This window comes from Apodemus sylvaticus, chromosome 1, assembly GCF_947179515.1.
Source record: "Apodemus sylvaticus chromosome 1, mApoSyl1.1, whole genome shotgun sequence".
In the NCBI taxonomy this organism is placed as follows: Eukaryota; Metazoa; Chordata; class Mammalia; order Rodentia; family Muridae; genus Apodemus; species Apodemus sylvaticus.
The window spans coordinates 179,477,174-179,495,681 of NC_067472.1; the positions used below are offsets into that span (position 1 = coordinate 179,477,174).

General features: G+C 43.4%; 1 protein-coding gene across 4 annotated transcripts in view; it reads left to right on the plus strand.

Annotated features, from left to right (window-relative positions):
• Garre1 (granule associated Rac and RHOG effector 1) overlaps positions 1 to 18,508 on the plus strand; it is an 80,488-nt gene that overhangs the window by 46,710 nt on the left and 15,270 nt on the right. For 3 of the 4 annotated variants that reach the window (XM_052165685.1, XM_052165669.1, XM_052165679.1), the window contains 6 exons: positions 1,858 to 2,058; positions 9,715 to 9,855; positions 10,336 to 10,431; positions 10,564 to 10,725; positions 11,569 to 11,727; positions 14,127 to 14,224. In XM_052165685.1, coding sequence (XP_052021645.1) covers positions 1,858 to 2,058; positions 9,715 to 9,855; positions 10,336 to 10,431; positions 10,564 to 10,725; positions 11,569 to 11,727; positions 14,127 to 14,224 — 857 coding nt within the window. The remainder of the gene's footprint in view (positions 1 to 1,857; positions 2,059 to 9,714; positions 9,856 to 10,335; positions 10,432 to 10,563; positions 10,726 to 11,568; positions 11,728 to 14,126; positions 14,225 to 18,508) is intronic. The other variant, XM_052165692.1, reaches the window with a different exon arrangement.

The following is an 18,508-nucleotide window of genomic DNA, read 5'->3' on the forward strand; positions in this document are numbered from 1 at the left end:
TAAGGGCAGCATCTGTCTTGGATGTGACTGAGTCTTTAGGCTGCTCCAAGGTACAAGAAGGGGTAAGAGCATGGGGACTCTCTTGGATGCTAGATCTATGTGGAAAACAGTGCAGACAGTTGGAGTAGATGGAGGTCTCACCAGATTACCCAGGCTGGCTTTGAACTAAATTCTCCAAGTTCAGTATCTTTTTTTTTTGGGGGGGGGGGTGTTTCAGACAGGGTTTTTCTGTATAGCTCTGGCTGTCCTGGAACTCACTCTGTAGACCAGGCTGGCCTCGAACTCAGAAATCCGCCTGCCTCTGCCTCCCAGAGTGCTGGGATTACAGGCGTGCGCCACCACCACCCGGCTAAGTTCAGTATCTTTTTAACTGGTAATTTCTCTTTCTGCATTATAGAGAAAAACATAGGAACTCATAACAAACATTACAGCTGTGCCTAAGTTAGAAAACTAGACTGGGAGTTGTACACTTCTGAAATCTAAGAAATTCAGGAGGCTGAGGCAGGGGGATTACAAGTCCAAAGCCAGCCTGCGCTACTTAGTGAGCCTCTCCTGTACAAAGTACAAAGATAAAAAGGACTGAGGACATTAGCTCTTCCTCATTCAGCTCCAGACCCTGGGATAGCTTCAGTACCATTAAAAACAAAGAGGAGGTGTGTGGGGGGGGAGGTGGTGCACACCTTTAGTACTAGCACTGGGGGTGGGGGTGGGGGTGGGCAGAGACAGGTGGATCTCTGAATTTGAGGCCAACCTGGTTTACAGCTTGAGTTGCAGAACAGCCAGGGCTATCCAGAGAGACCCTGTCTCCTAAAGGCGGAGAAAAGGAAATAAAGTCACTAGGAAGCAAGAAAGGGAACAGCTGTCCTGGTCTCCAGGCAAATATTCTTTCATGGCTTAAAATGTTCATTGGGCTAACAATTTAGAACACTTGTCTGTTAACAGTGGGATTTTGGCGTCTATTATTATTGTTGTTTTTGAAGCAAAGGAAGGATGGCTTCTAACTCTCTTTGTAGACCACGCTGGTCTTGAACTCATGATGACCTATTTAAGTCTTCCAGGTGCTAAAATTACCTGAATGTATCACCACATCTGTCAGATTTATTGTTTGAAAAAAAATTTTTTTTTCTGTCCAGGCAGTGGTGGCACATACATTTAATCCCAGTACTTGGTAGTCAGAAGTTAGCAGATTGCTGTGAGTTTGAGACTAGCCTGGCCTACAGAGTGAGTTCCAGGACAGCCAGGGCTTTGTAGTGAGACCCTATTTGAATTATTAACCAGCCAACCAACCACTGATATGTGTCAGATTAGTGAGTTTCTGCCCTGTTGATAGAATTGTCTTCTGTGCTTCATTGACTCCTGGAAGACTGGTCTGTCAGCTTTGTTTCATAATGAGTAGGAATACAACAGGCAACTGTATTCATAACTAGATTAACACAGCACTGAAACAACCAGTATCTTTGGGTGTCATTCCCAATGGAATGTTTTCTTCTAGGTCAAGCCAACCTTTCAGAGTTTTACTCACATGCCATGACTTTTCCTTTGTGTTCTGAATACTCTGTGCCACAATTGAGATTATGAATGGCTCTGGCCCACAGGCACTCAGAGTGTAGACACAGAAGTGAGGACAGGTGGTGGGAAGTCGGAAGACCCTCTTGTACCTGAGGCTTACTGCTTGCTTTGAAATGTTTGACTTTAAAATTTTTAGTACCAAGGCCCAAGAGGCAGGCACCTGTAAAGCAGGGCACTTTCTAGCATTGCATGCTTTTATGATTGCCAATCTGTTGACAGTTAAGGAGTTACTGCACTAATCCATGAGCAACCCAAACCCAAAATCCCCTGCCTCTCTTGTTTTCACAGGTGTTGGGGCGGTGTTTCTTGACAGTGGTGCAAGTCCATTTCCAGTTTTTGACTCACGCCTTGCAGAAAGTCCAGCCGGTGGCTCACTCTTGCTTTGCGGAGGTAGTTGTGCCAGAAAAAAAGAACAGCAGTAGTCTGTCTGGCGTGGGCCACACACCTGAGCTGGAGGAAGCTGTGCGATCCTGGCGAGGGGCGGCTGAGGTAACTGACTGGGAGAGGCTGCTGGGATTCTTTGTCTTTTGGCTCCCAGAAGAGCCACTTGCTTTAGACTTTAAGTTGTAAACTTACCACTAGCTTGTTTGCTTATTCTTGTGACAGCAAATGTCTTTAAGAACACCTATTTTATGTGAGGCCTGTGCCAGTCATTAAACTGTTACCTATAAAGAAAGGCTTACAAAAACTGGGACAGAGGGTGCAGGAGTTGTCCAGACCCAGAAGAAGGGGCCTGCTTCTGAATGGGAGTGGTACAGGAAAGTCTAAAGAGGTGAGCCAGGGAGAAGGCTGGCACCTAAGTCAGGAATGACACAGTGCAAGAGACCAGATCTTTTGGGTTCAGACTCTTATCTTAGAGAACCTAACCTAAGGTTAAACTCAAGGTAACTGACAGGCCAGTACCTAGCACCAGTTTCCAGGCTGCTTTCTGCCTACAATAAGACCTGTGTCTAGCACCAGTTTCCAGGTCATTCCCCAACAAATCTTCACCACCAGGTTACAACCATCATCAGGAAAAACACAGAGGTTTATGGCCTAGCACCAGCCAATTATGTTAAAGGCTGTAATTATTATACACACACCCCATCAGATGTGCACCAGGCAAGATAACTCCTTTCTTGCCTCTATAAGTGCTTACCTAAAACTAGGCTCAGGGCTCCACCTTCCTGCTGTGTCAGTGTTGGCAGGGAGCCCAAGCTCGAGCTTAAATAAAGAGACCCTAATGCGATTGCATCATTCGGCTCCTTGGTAGCCTTTTTGAGGGCCACAAACATTTCCTGACACAACAAGTGGAGATGGCCGGGAGGGTGCGTGCTCAGTGGGTAGCCAGGAAAGCTAGGTAACAAGGAAGGTTTGGCAAGATGAACCTCACAAATACCCGGGTTTCAGGATTTGCCACCATGGTTGGTCTTTATGGTGCTGGGATTGGAACCTGGGACTTCATGCATGCTGGGTAGACACCCCACCTACTGAGCTACATTCTCAGCCCTGTTTGGGGGTGTTTTGTTTTTTTAATTAATTTTGTTTTTCAAGGCAGTCTCTGTGTAGTGTAACCCTGGATGTCTTGGCGCTCACTTTGTATTTCAGACTGCCCTTGAGCTCAGAGAGCTGCCTTCCTCAGTCTCTCAAGTACTGGGATTAAAGGTGTTTGCCACCATCTTCCAGCTGTTGTTGTTTTTATTTTAAAGATTTATTTTAAGTTGTGTATTCGGGGAGTGGTTTTTGCATGTGAGTGCAGGTGTCTGTAGAGGTCAGAGGGAAGGAAGCATCTCATCCCTTGAAGCTGGAGTTACAGGTGTTTGTGAGCTGCTTGTGTGGATGCTAGAAACTAAATTCAGGTCTTCTGCCAGGGCAGTACACAGTTTTAACCTCTGAGCCATCTCTCCATCCCATTGCTTTTTTTTTTTTTTTTTTTTTTTTTTTTTTTTTTTTGAGGTAAATTCTCACTCCCAGACTGGCCTCTGACTCATGGCAGTTCTGTTTTGGTCCTCCAGCTGCTAGGTCACAAGCTTGTGCTGCTTCTGTAGCCGTCTTCTTTTAGAAGTGTTCAGGATCTTTGTAATTTTGCTCTGCAACCATGAGGACTGGAGTTTGCATCCCCAGGTTGAACTGGAGTTCATCAGCATAGCTAACAACAACTACAACAAAATCCTTAAAAAGCAAGATGATCTTAAGGTTCAGGGAGACTGCTGTAGAGTGACAGTGAGTGAGTGAGAGTGGGTGACACCTGGGGCTGCCTCTGCCTGCTGTATGCACACGCACCATTTCAAACACACAAATAAATTAAAAATTTGTAAAGAGTCTTAAGTAAGCTAGACTCAGAAAGATGAACACAGGATATTTTCTCTGGAATACAGAGCCTAGACTTAAATTTCTATAGGTTGTGTATATAGTCTCTGTGTGTTTGTGAAGAAAGGGGGCCGTGATAAGGAAGAAAGAGATCTTGGGTAGGAGGAAGGAAGAAAGTCAAATAATACATGTGACATGAAAGCAAGGGCAGGCAGCAAGGGCATGGAGGCAGGGGTGGGGAGCAGGAGAGGCCAGTGGAGGGGATTAGAACAAACTGTAAAAGTGCGATGACAAAGCCCATTACTATATATGCCAGCTCCAAAACTTCAGAAAACAATGAATAGAAAAAGATGCTTAGCTGGCCTAATCCTAGGTCCTCTTGACCTAATCCTAGGTCAAGATTGCATGTAATCTTAGCCATTTTCCTATTAATTTGACACATGAAGCCTTTTTTTTTTTTTTTTTAAAAGATCAGGAGCTACCCAGCACAGCTTTATAGTGGGTAGAGAAGCTTGATTGGGATAGAATGGCATAGTGATCAGACTTGGGGAGGGAGCTGCCAGCGCACAGTGAGCATTCTCCCCTGGACACTTCCGGTTCCCATACAAGCTCCTGGCTGAGGACCCTGCTGTGGAAGTGGGCTGCGGGCCCAGCTCTTCTCATGCAGCACCCTGCCTCACACACAAGTCCTCCTCTGGCCATGGTAGCACGGTATCCTCGAGTCCAGTGGCTCTCAGACTGTGATCTCAACATGTTTACAGGGTGCCTAAGACTATCCAAGCCCACAGATATTTACATTATAATTTATTACAGTTGCAAAATTACAGTTATGAAGTAGCAACAAAATAATTTTATGGTTGTTGTGGGGGGTCACCACAACATGAGAGACTAGGGCTGTAGCATTGGGAAGGTTGAGAACTAGTCCTTCTCTACACCCAGAACTTAAACTTGGATGTAAGCAAATCAGAAATAATTTTTTAACTGGCAAGGTAGCTCAGTTGGTGAAGGTGTTTGCTGTCGAACCTGATTGTTCTGACTTCAGTGAGTGTACACATAGGCATGCAGGCACACACAGAAAAAGTTAAAAAAAGAAATTACTCTTTATAAAGTCAGTCTGTCTCTTCCTTTCCAACTCCTCCCCCTTTCATTTTTTGAGATAGGATCTCACTGAATAGCCCAGGCAGGCCTCAAACTCATAATGGTTCTGCCTCAGCCTCCCAAGTGCTAGGGTTATAGGTGTCTATCACTATGTCCCCACTTATTTATTTATTTATTTGTTTGTTTGTTTATATCTGTCACTTTTTAAAAAAGAATTATTTATTTATGTATATGGGTACACTGTAGCTGTCTTCAGACACATTGGAGGAGGTCATCGGATCCCATTACAGATGGTTGTGAGCCACCATGTGGTTGCTGGGAATTGGACTCAGGACCTCTGGAAGAGCAGTCAGTGCTCTTAACTGCTGAGCCATCTCTCTTGGCACCCCCTCCCTTTTTTTTAAAGATTTATTTATTATATGTAAATACATTGTATTAGATCTCATTAAGGATGGTTGTAAGCCACCATGTGGTTGCTGGGATTTGAACTCAGGACTTTTGGAAGAACAGTTAGTGTTCTTAACTGCTGAGCCATCTCTAGCCATTCATTCATTCATTCATTCATTCGTTCATTTTTTTTTAATTTATTTTGGTTTTTTTGAGACAGGGTTTCTCTATATAGCCCTGGCTGTTCTGGAGCTCACTCTGTAGACCAGGCTGGCCTCGAACTCAGAAATCCTCCTGCCTCTGCCTTCCAAGTGCTGGGATTAAAGGTGTGCGCCACCACCGCCCGGCCTCACTTATTTATTTTTAATGTGTGCAGATATTTTGCCTTCATATATGTTAGTGTTCCACATGTGTACAGTCTTTAAGAAGAACAACCAGGGGGCTGGAGAGATGGCTCAGCAGGTAAGAGCACTGACTGCTCTTCCAAAGGTCATGAGTTCAAATCCCAGCATCCACATTGGTGGCTCACAACCAGCCGTAAAGAGATCTGACACCCTATTATGGTGTCTGAAGACAGCTACAGTGTACTTACATAGAATAAATAAATAAAAAAAAAGAAGAAGAAGAAGAAGAACAACCAGAAGAGGTCATCAATTCCCCTAGAAGTGACGTTACAGGTAGCTATGAGCCACCATATAGCTGCTGAGAATTGAACTTGAGTCCTCTGGAAGTACTCTTAACCACTAAGCCCTCTCTTCAGCCCTTGTTTGTTTTTTAGTCAGGGTCTTCATCAATTGCAGAGTGTGTCTTGTAAGTATTTAACACATGCATACAAATGTATATGGACTTTTGGTAGGAAAGTATTATGTTGAGAAACCTGGAGGGTTGCCTTAGGTGAAGAGGCTGAGAAGACTCAACTACATAGTCTTGTCAGTGTTCTGCCTGAGGCAGGAGGCAAAGGCAGTTTCCAGGCCTCAGTAAGAACGGTGCTCAGAGCTGCTGCAGTTGCCAGCTTTGAAATGAGACCCACAGCTCACAGTGATTGCTAACATAGCAAGAGTTGGGACTCAGCCCTTGACCATGCTAGATATGCTCCTTAACTCTGCTGCACTTAGAACTATCTGACATTACCTCCAGGGTTGGGGCCATTTGGTAGGGGTGTTTGTTTGTTTGTTTTTATTTTTTTAAAGAGTAATTCTGTATCCACTTCTCAAAGTTTTTATTAAAGCAATAGTGCCTTATCTCTAAATATTTTAAACCATGGGCACAATCCTTGATAAGTGAGAGAGACAGGAAGATAGCAGTTGAAGTCATAAGGCAGAAGTTTTCTCACAGGCTCGTGGCAGCCCACGAAGGACACACTGACTAGCACATGTACTGCAGAGATTGCTGTAGGAAGCAGCACAGTGGTAGTGGTCCCTGGGTTGTGGTCTGACCCAGGGTAAGCTGGACTGTGGCACTCAGTACCACCGCACAAGCCAGAAGTCCAGCAGAGGAGCCCAGACAAGACTCTATAAAGCTGTGTACTCCTTTCCGCTGCTAACACCTCTTTCCCAGTGAGAAAAAGAGAAAGTGAAATCTTCCAAGATGACCTCACTAAGACATGCTATTTTACTTTATATAGAGAGTACAAGGTCTTCATGTATGGTTACAGAATGTATGTTGATGTATTCAATGATTGGAATTACCCCACAGTTAAATTGCAGTGTTTTGCCTTTTGTTATGGACCTGTAGCCAGGCAAATACCTGTATCACAGCACCTGGGAGGTGAAGCAGGAGAACCAGGAGCTCAGTCAAGGTCATCCTTGCTTACATAGTGTGTTAAAAGACCATCTTAGGATATATGACCCTGCTTCAAAACAAAAATAAATGAAATTCTGATCTTCCATCTCTTTCCTTTTCCCAGAGAGTTGTTTAGGTTTTCACACTATGCCATTTCTGATGTTGAAAAACTCTGTTGTCCTGCTGTCTGTCCTTTTTCCAGTTACTGTTTGTTTGGCTTTCTCTTTCATGTAAAATGCTTTCCTCAGGAAGACCCTCAATGGCAATTAGAGGTTGAATTGGAGGTAGGACTTATTACTGTCCTTTTCTACTACTGGTGTGGGTTCAGGCCTTTGCCTGTAATTTGACTTCACATCTCTGTCATTCAGAATATTCCCTTTACACTCTGAAACTTTAGTGCCACCTCATTGATCTTCTCCCCTGCCCACTTCCATGTGTCTAGTGCCCTTCTGCCCACTGCTTCCGGTGGGTGCCCATTCTGCACACTACCTGTGAAAATGGAGTCTCCTGGTACAGTCTCTCTTCTTGCATGGCCAGAACAGTACCACTTCTCTAGCTCACCTCCACCCCATCTGTCCCTTCCCCTTTATGACAACAGAGGAGGTGCCCTTTTCTCAGGTCCAGGGCTCACCTTGGCATTATCTTATTTCCATTTCCAAGAACTTGCTTCTGCCATTGCACCCAGAATTTTCTTTCTCAATACTTATATGGTTCCAACCTAAAAGTCTACCTGTTTCTCTGCTCTTTGGACAGTCAACTTCTTGGAGCTGTCTTTTCTTCATCTTTTTTATTCATTCTGAAAACCATGTATTTCTGATTTCTCCTCAGCCAAATAAATCTTTCACCTTTTATTAAAAAAATCACAAAGTACTGTAGGCATATAAAATATGTATTAGCAGGATTTTGCAGCAGCTAAAGCAGTTGACACAGACACCTGATGGTGTGAGTTTTGTTCTGTGTAATAGGGTCAAAGGAAAGAACTGATTCCCCAAAAGTTGCCTTCCAAACTTTACATGTAGAATGTGGCACATGTGTGCTCAGTCTCAGACTACACTAAATAAACGCATAAAAGCATTTACAATTAAAGTTAAGAAAAAAGTTGCCTTCTTTTCTCTGAGCTGTCCTTTCTTCATCTGCTTTGCTAGACTCTCCTCAAAGCAGCTTCTAAGTTGAGTTTCTTGTGGTTCAGTGCTGGGTTCCCTTCTCCCTAGGGGATCTTGGCCCAGTGTGGGACTTAGACCACTCCTATGTGGAGGGTTGCTTCAAATGTATATGCCAACCCACTTCCCATGAGCTCCAAGGGCCCTGAATTAAGTGGCTCCTCTCTTAGGTTCCCCAGGTGGCTCAGTTTTGGCTTCTCACGTATGTTTCTTTCCATGGCATCCCCATGGGAGTCAGTGGTGCCATCTGACACTAGGCCATTCATTCAAGACCCAAGACTGACCTTTCAGTCCTCCCATCATGTCTGTCCCCCATTCCACCAGCTCACCCACCCCACCTGTCCCCATCTACTGTCACTCCTGGCTTTGGAGGTGGGTCATACTTCTTTCTGAACTTCATTCTCCCATCTCTGCTTCACCATTCTGATTTTAAAGTGAGATATCATTGCTTCTCATTTTGTTCAGGTCAAATATGGATGCCTCACTATGACATATTGAGTCCTGCCATGTCAGACTCCTGCCTTGGCTATGGCCACTTTGTTGCTTGGTCCTTAGAGTGTTCTGCTCCTTCTCCTGGGAGTGCTGTGGATGTTAGAGCTTGTCAGTGTCTTGACACTCATCTACCCTGAGCACCTTCCACTTTCAACCTAAATTTTCTCTTTATGAGATAGGTTTGAGATTTGTAGCCCAGTTTGGTCTAGAACTCATAATCCTTTATTTTAGAGTATGGTGAGTCCAGGTGTGACCCCTAAAGATTGTCCCTAGATGCCACTTTCATTGCCTGCTATACTCCCTACTACAGTTTTAGTTATTAAGTTTACCTTTGGCTGGTGAGGTATCATCTTCAGGAAGGCAGAGACCAGACTTTATGCTCTAGGGTTGGGGTAGTAGCTAGCCAACTCCTGTGGGCTAAACATTTCACTGGAAGATTCTTAGAAGTCAGTTAGTTTTAATCTTAAGTCTATGTATTAGGTTTCAGGGCTTGGTTAGACAGGCTGGTGTGTACACATGGCTTGTGAAACTGAAAACCTTAAGCTTGACAGCATTGAAGCTGCTAGTTTTCTTTCCTGCAGCTCTGTGTATTTTGTAAATAGTAACATTTCTATCCTGACCTGAAAGAACAGAGAGTTAACTCCTAAAAATGTTATTTGGCCAGGGGTGGCAGTACAGGCTTGTAATCCTAGTGTGTAGGAGACTGAGACATGCCAGTGGTAAGTTTGAGGCCAGCCTGGGTTACATGGTAAGACCATCTCCAAAAGTTAAGTCTGTAAAGTTTCAGTCTCTGACTTTGTAGTGTGACTGGTCCAAAACCCTGGTGTATATGCAGCTTATGTAGTTCATTTTAGGTATGGGATTTGTTGTTGCTGGTACTGTTTGAATTTTACTATAATTGCCCTTCTTTACCTACTAGTTACTATTTGTGTCATAGGCGACATCTAGATTAAGAGAGAGAGGCTGTGATGGACGCCTGGCAGGAATCGAAGTCCAACAACTCTTTTGTTCTCAAAGTGCAGCAATTCCTGAGCACCAGCTAAAAGAGCTAAACATAAAAATCGACAGTGCTTTGCAGGTAAGTGTGTCAATACTGTTAGATGCAAGTCTACCAAGGGGGAAGATTAGAGTCATGAAGTTGGACCACTCAAAAAATTAACAAGGAGCCGGGCAGTGGTGGCACACACCTTTAATCCCAGCACTTGGGAGGCAGAGGCAGTCGGATTTCTGAGTTCAAGGCCAGCCTGGTCTACAGAGTGAGTTCCAGGACAGCCAGGGCTACACAGAGAAACCCTGTCTCCAAAAACCAAAAAAAAAAAAAAAAAAAAAAAAGGCCAACAAGGTAATAATGTCTTAAGTCTCAATACCTGTAGGAAAATTTTAACCTAATATATTTCTTTCTTTTTTGGCAATTTCGTGTATGCATGCAGTGTATTTACTCCATTCTCCTTACCTAACTCCTTCCAGAGCCATTCCCCACAGCTGTAGGAATTTTAAGTTCCTATTTTTGTTGGACTTTGTCATATTCTAATCTGTTGCATGATCTTGATTCTTACAGGCATATAAAATAGCTTTGGAAAGCTTAGGCCACTGTGAATATGCAATGAAAGCTGGCTTCCACCTAAATCCGAAGGCCATTGAAGCAAGTTTGCAGGTACACTTTTCTCTGCAGCGGCTCTGGGAGTTTACGGGAGTGTGTTGAGGACACACTCAGTCCTATGGGAACCAGATGCTTTATCACATGAGCTGTGGGTCATCTCTTCTCCCCTATCCAAACCTTTTCCAGGGCTGCTGCAGTGAGGCGGAAGCTCAGCAGACGGGGCGAAGGCAGACACCCCCACAGCCCATGCAGTGTGAGCTCCCCACGGTCCCTGTGCAGATAGGATCACACTTCCTGAAGGGGGTCTCCTTTAATGAATCGGCTGCTGACAATCTGAAGCTGAAGACGGTATCTTTCTGTGGATTCCCTGGGTTCCACTAACTGAGTATGAACTTGGAAATAGAGCTGTTACAGGAAACTCAAGGGCTTTTGAAGAATGTACATTAAAAAACAAAACAGAAATAATGGAAGGAGGCTCTAACTTTTCTGAATACAGTGATGGCCGAATGCAGGCTTGTGATGTCTCTTTTTTTGTGTATGGTGCTGGGAGTTAAACTCTGCTTCATACATGCAAGCAAACACTAAGTCAAACCTCATCTGGGGTAACATAATAAGACATTTACTAAGAAAGTTTTATTAATAATTTTGTTCAGAGCTATTGTTGATGCTTAATGGTTACTGGTGGAATTTTGAGAATTAAGTAATAGAAGTCTTAGTGCAGTAATAATAGTCAGGTGTTTTATTTAACTAAGTGTCATTGAGATATGGGTATTCCCCCATTCCAATTTGACAAAGGAACTGAAGCCCAAAATAATATGCCTAGAAATTAGGAGACCTGGAATAAGCCAGGAGACTGGCTTATTCAGTATGTTGCAGAGCCTATGTTCATCTAAAAAAAGGTTGATGTTGAGCCAGGCATGACTACACAGACCTTTAATTCCAGCACTCTGGAGGCCCAGTCAGGCGAATCTCTGAATTTGAAGCCAGCCTCAAATTCAAAAAAAGAGAGTTCTAAACCAGCCAAGGACACACAGTGAGATCCTACCTCCAAAAACTTTTTTTTTCAAATGGCATGATTTGGGTGCTGTCAGAGCGCCTGTCTTGAGGATGGTTGCATAAATGCATCCCTGTAAGTTTTGGAGCTTTGCCAGTGTTGAGATGTGAACTGTCCTCTCTCTTGTCAATCTGTAGCATACCATGTTACAGCTCATCAAGGAAGCGGGCTGCTACAATGGAATCACACCTAGGGATGATCTGCCTGTGACTGAAGTCCTGAATCAGGTGTGCCCGTCCACGTGGCGGGGCGCCTGTAAGACTGCCGTGCAGCTGCTGTTCGGCCAGGCAGGGCTGGTGAGTGTGTGCGAGAGGATGAGAGCTTGTGGGGTGGCACATATGCAGAGCACTCACCTGTGGGCTGAGGCAAACGAATAGTTGGAGGCTAGCTTGAGATACATAGGAAGACCCTGCCCTCCCCTCAGAACTGAACGTTTGGTTGGTTGGTTGTTTTAATACCATTATAACCTGTATTTGCTGGGAATCTACTTGCAAAATGGTGATGTTGTAGGCTTTCCTCATCTTAAGGAAACAAACACATTAGTATTGCCTGCATGGGCCTTGACTGGCCTGACCGCTCTGCAGCAACACTGGAGTTTCCTGTTGCTCAAGTGAGCCGGGCTGGTGGCCTCCTGTCTCAGTTCTCTGCACTCTGCTGTTCTCTGACCTCTCTGAATGTGGCTCGTTCTTCTCACCTTTCCAGATCGATCCTCCTTTTTACTTACCCTAAGAGTCCACTTATGAGGCAGGGCCCCAAAACAGTCACTTCCTTTCCTAGCTCTCTGTCCCATTACCTTTTGTACGAGAAAATGGCAGTTTCTGATTTGGGTAAAAATCTACCTTTTACCTGTCAGAGAGAAGGGAAGGAAAATAAAAAAACTAAAGAAACTTCAGGTGGAGTTGGGCCAGATCCATAGCTCAGCATCTGTGATCACTGTTAGCTTTTATTGTCTGCCATGTCAACCCAGGTAGCTTGTATGTACTTGATTCTGCCTCATAGTCATGCTTAGAGAGTGAGACCCTGTTTCAAGTACTCTATGTAATCTGATTTCTACTTTATTCATGAAAGGACAGATTAGAATTATGTTTGTCCCTGTTTGATGCAGAATACTTCAGGGACAGCCTACTTGTACAGAGCTGGGTTCCATTTCCTTGAAGATTCGTATAGAAAGAAAAGCAAGAAACAAGGGTCACTCTGCTGACCTATAATAGAGAGACTGAGCCAGTTTCCTGGTGACCAGGACGGTGTCAGCTGAAGCTGGGACTATGGAGGTGTGTACTCCAGAGCGCAGAGCACATCAGGAGAAGGCTGTTGTGAGAAAACAGTTTAAGCTAAGGGGGAGGAAGTGTAATCATACCCAGAATCCAGGAACTTTTCACTTCCCTACCACTGAAGGTAGGGCCTTTGTTGTAGCTGACAAAGACATTTAGGACCATAGTCATAGTAGGAGGAGAGAGGAAACACCTGTCAGGTCCAACAAAGGCTGTTCCTTGGACAGGAAGTATTTCTCAAAGGCCCAGCTGTGAGAACCCTGTTTATTTATAACAGTGGAAATGAGCGCACTGGAAGCTGTATTTGGAATTATGAGAAGTACCTATGAGCAGCTTAACCTCTTCTAAAATGGAGACGGGTTTTTCTACTAGTGAGCCATACCCTCGGCCCTTGAATTTGTAGTCTTTCTGCCTCATCCTTGTAAGGAGCTTAGATGACAGGTCTGCATCACCAGGCCTAGCTTGGTTCAGCTTCTGACATTTTTTTTTCTTTCACATATATAACATAAAAAAAAAAAAAACACTAAAATAGTTGTGTGGTGGTACATACCTTTAAACTCAGCATTCAGGAGGCAGAGGCAGAGGCAGAGGCAGGAAGATCCCTGAATTTGAGGCCAGCCCGGTCTATTGAGCAAGGTCTAGGACAGCCAGAGTTACACAGAGAAACACTGTCTTAAAAAGACAAAAAAAAAAAAAAAAAAAAAACCCACAAAAAACCCCTAAAATAAAAGATGCATAATCTCTACTTCCCTTTTCTTTCTCTCTTTTTTTATCCTTTATTTTATTTTTCTCCTTTCTTCGGTCCTTTCCTATTTAAAATTTTATCTTAGGAGGGCTTTAGTTTTAAATTGTGTGTGTAAATTTATCTTAGGGCTTTATTTTTAAATTAAGTTGTGTGCATGCACATGTGTACCTTTGGAGGCCAAAAGAGAGTATTGGATCTCCTGGAACTGGAGTTGCAGGTGGCAGCGTGCAGCCTGATATGTGTGTTGTGACTCAAGTCCTCTGAAAGAGCAGGAAGCACTCTCAACATGTGAACTAGCTCTCCAGACTCAATTTATTTCTTCATTTTGAGATAGAGTTGCATATTGTACAAGCTGACTGCAAACTCATAATGCATCTCTCTGCCCTGGCCTCACAGGTGTGTTGGGATAACAGGAGTATGCAACCACATTCATCTTGAGTAATTTGTAACAACTGCAGCGTAGAAAATGCCTGCAAAGTCAAGTGGATCCTACAATTAGAATTTGGTTTCTGTGTGTTTGCGTATCATTGCTTGCTGTTATCTCTGGGGGCCTCACTAGTCTTGGTACAGATGTGCTGTAGACAGTTCTGTTGCTGAGTGTCTGACATGCTTACGTGTTTGGATGTTTGATACTGAAAGCTCTCTCTTAACTTGGTGGTTGCCTTTGTTTCTTTTCTAGGTGGTTGTTGACACAGCACAGATTGAAAATAAAGAAGCCTATGCACCCCAGATCAGTCTTGAAGGCTCCAGAATTGTGGTTCAAGTCCCATCCACATGGTACATGACTCTTTTTAACAGAAGCCTAAACTCTGAAGGCTGTGTATCGTTCACTTTGCAACCTGACATAGTAGTGCTTGCTACCTCTGCACCTCTCAGGCAGCAGGGCTGTGCTGGACTCTGTTTGGCTTGGTTATTGGTCTATGATGGTGAATCTAACACCTCTGAGAAAGAGCTCCTTTGACCATAGGCAACTGGAATATAAGTAACAGACCATAATGAACAGTGTTATCTTGTTAGTGAAGCCACAGGGTTTAGTGTCTTTTGTTCCCACTCAGTCACTCTTTATTTTTCTAAAGCTGAGTAGAGACTGTAACATTCTCTTTCAAGTCTGTTCCAGTTACAACCCTGATAAACTTGAGCTTATTTCATTATATATTCATTCTCATTGTAAATTTGGAGGCAAACAAAGCTGTTTTTAGTTATATTTGTAACACTTCAAAAGATAAAGAGTTATTCATAGTTTATGTTTTCTAAGACAAAAGCTCCTATATACAAGGAAGCAGGCCAGGGATATGACTCCAGACATCAGAAAAGAAGACATTGCACAAGGAGATGAGAAAATGTGCAACCTCATACAGTGATCATAGCAAGTGAAGGAGAAGATCAAAAGATTCACTTTGACCAAAAATATTAGGTTCACTTAGAATAACTTATAAGAGATATAGGTAAGTACTGGTTTGAGCTAGACTACAGAAACAGGCCAAGAGAATTTTGGACTGAAAAGCACCCACACAAGGTTTTTGGAGAAAAGTTTATACAGCTTCTGAAACTGGAGCTTATTTTCCTTACATTTATGTGGAGGGGAGTGGACACCTTGCAGGAGGAGTCCATTCTCTCCCTCTGGTTCTGGGGATTGAACTCGGATCATTAGATTTGCTGGCAGGTGCCTTTACTGGCTGAGCCGTCTCTTTAACCCTCTAATATCTCTCTGTGTTTGTCTGTCCTGCCTGCCTGCCTGTCTGTATGTATGTATCTATCTATCTTGGGATGGTGTCTCATATATTCCAGGCTTGTCTGAACTTGCTTTGTAGTGAAGGACAATCTTGTAGCTAAGGACAGCTTTGAACTTCTGATCCTCCTGCTTCCAGCTCCTAAGTGTTGGGATTATAGGTATGCACTACCAAGCTCAGATTACAGGATGCTGGGGACCAAACCCAGGGCCATGTATTCTGGGCCAGCATTCTACAATTTGAATTTCTAATTCAAATTCTCATTCAAAAGTTTTTATTGCTGTTGAGACAGATTCTTACATAACACAGGGTGGCCTAAAAGTTCACTGTGTATATAAGAATGACCTCGGACTCCCGATTCTCTTGCCTCCACCTCTTGAACTGGGATTACCTATGTATGTTATCATACCTAGCTCTTTGGAAAACATTAAACTTTACACGGATTCTCATTTTGAGAAAAACAGACATAGCTTTTATAGAATTGGGTGATTGTAAACATCTTCTACTAAACTAGTTTGTTTTCTACCTTGGGTCAGAGGTGATTGGCAGCTCTAAGTCTTTAAAGCCTGGTTTCTCAAACTTTTTGAAGGTACCCTGGGAAGGTACCTTTAAAACCCCTGGGAGCCAGCTGAAGATGGAGATTTCTGACACTCAGGGGATGCTGGCAATCTGCATGCTTAATACGCACCTCAGGTAATCCTGGTGCAGGTGGCCAGAGGCCACACTTGGGAAAACACAGTCTGAAGGTTGTCAGTCCTGCATGTGGGAAAGGCACGAGGCCTGCAGGCTGAGAACAAAACTGACAGAGCACTCAATGCCTGTGTGGTTCTTTTCCTTTGTAATTTACTATACCTTCCTGAAATGGCCTTGTATACTGTTACTGCTTGCAAAGGCTCCCTCTGCTGTCTGCTTTTTGTAATGATAAAAATTGGTTTTTAGTTTGAGGGTTTATGTTATTTTTTTTTCCCCCTCTTGGAAGCAAGATCAAGTGTCTGACACGAAATGCTGGAGACCACAAGTATTTCAGATTCCAGCTGTTTTGATTTTGTTTTGAAAGTGTTTGCACAATGAATATGATGAGGTATTGTGAGACTGAAGTGTAAATACAGAATCACTTGTGTCTTGAACTGCTGTGCCCTAGGCCAGTGCTGGTTTTGCATAGTATTACATAGTATTTGTAGTACTCTAAATTTTCACTGTGACCTTGCACTTGAGATCAATTGTGGAATTCTCCTTGTGTCGTTACTGTAGCATCAGAAAGTTTGTATTTTGAACATTTGGTGTTTTCCGGTTAGAGATGTGGAGCCTGTACAAGTATGTGCTCACTGAGATGGCTGAAGTGGGAGCTGTTACTTCATCTTTAGGAAAATAATTGTCAGCAAACTTATCAAGTGTTTATTCAGCTAACTATAGTGGTACACGTCTGTCTTGCTGTCCTGTAGGAGGCTGACAGAGGATCCCTAACTTTATGCCATTATGGGCTACAACAACAAGACACCTTTCCGCCTGTGTCTGTCAGTCTCACACACATAGATATTTTATTACGTTCTCCACACATGCTAGTATATGACATAACAGCAGGAGGCCGACTGCTCGGACAATGAGTGGGGAGTTACAGAGGCAAATAGAGAGAGCAAAGCACAGCGGAGGAGTGTGTGATGTGTCATGGCACAGCATGGGCCAGCAAGGGAAATCAGTGAAGGGAGGGTGAAGACATGCTTCATCCCCTGAACCCATGTAAGAGTGGCCGAGAACACACACATGTGGAGCACAGGGAACACACCTTTTGTTTTTTGTTTGTTTGTTTAAGGAACATGGCTGTAGGGCTGGAAAGATGGCTCAGTGCGCTGCTCTTCCATTCCAGGGGATCTAATGGTCTTCTTAGATACTGACAGTCACCTGTACAGACTTAGACTCACATTCATAACTAAAAATATTAAATCCAGGTGTAGTGGTGCGGTCTTTAATCTTAGGACTCAAAAGAAGTGATAGGAGACCTTGTGAGTTTGAGGTCAGCCAAGACTATGTAATGAGATCTTATCTCAAATAATAGTAATAAATTATAAATTTTTTATTATTAAATAAAATAATTTATTATTTAAATAAAATAATCTTAAGAATTATGTTGTTTTATATGAAAGTTGGTTTTAAAAAGTTAATCCCCAGCCAGGCGTTGGTGGCGCGCGCCTGTAATCCCAGCACTCTGGGAGGCAGAGGCAGGTGGATTTCTGAGTTCGAGGCCAGCCTGGTCTACAGAGTGAGTTCTGGGACAGCCAGGGCTATACAGAGAAACCCTGTCTCGAAAAAAACCAAATCCAAAAAAAAAAAAAAAAAGTTAATCCCCGCCGGGCGTTGGTGGCGCACGCCTGTAATCCCAGCACTCTGGGAGGCAGAGGCAGGTGGATTTCTGAGTTCGAGGCCAGCCTGGTCTACAGACTGAGTTCCAGGACAACCAGGGCTATACAGAGAAACCCTGTCTCGAAAAAAACAAATCCAAAAAACCAAAAAAAAAAAAAAAAAAAAAAAAAAAAGTTAATCCCAGTACTCAGGAATTAAACGTAGGAGGACCACCTGTATAGCAAGTTTAAGGCCAGCCTGGGCTACATGAGCTTCTAACAGAACAAAAAAAAGCCCTGTGAGATGACTAAACAGACACTTGACACTGGGCCTGATAACTTGAATATAATTCTTGGGACCCATATTGTGGAAGGAGAGAACTAGTTCCTACACATTATCCTCACATGCCCTTTTGCACTCATGTATACATCTGTACACACACATACACACACATACAGAATGCACACATACACACATACAATGTTAAAAAACAAACAAACAAAAAAGATCAAAGAACTTAGAGCAAGTAAGATAGCTCATTATATAAAGGCCTCTAATCCTGACAGCTTCAGCTCAATTCCTGGAACCCACTGGTAGAAGGAAAGAGCCAGCTCCTGAAAGTAGCCTTCTAACCTCTGTTTGGGCCCATACATCGACACTCACATACACACAGTAAGTGATGTAAATTTATAAAGCCAGGGATAGTGAGCACAGCTTTAATCCCAGCACTCAGGAGGGGAGGCAGAAGCAGGCAAATCTCTCTTTTTTTTTTTTTTTTAAGATTTATTTATTATATGTAAGTACACTGTAGCTGTCTTCAGACACCAGAAGAGGGCATCAGATCTCTTTATGGATGGTTGTGAGCCACCATGTGGATGCTGGGATTTGAACTCATAACCTTTGGAAGAACAGTCAGTGCTCTTACCTGCTGAGCCATCTCTCCAGCCCCTGGCAAATCTCTTGAATTTGAAGTTAGTTCCAGGACAACCATGGC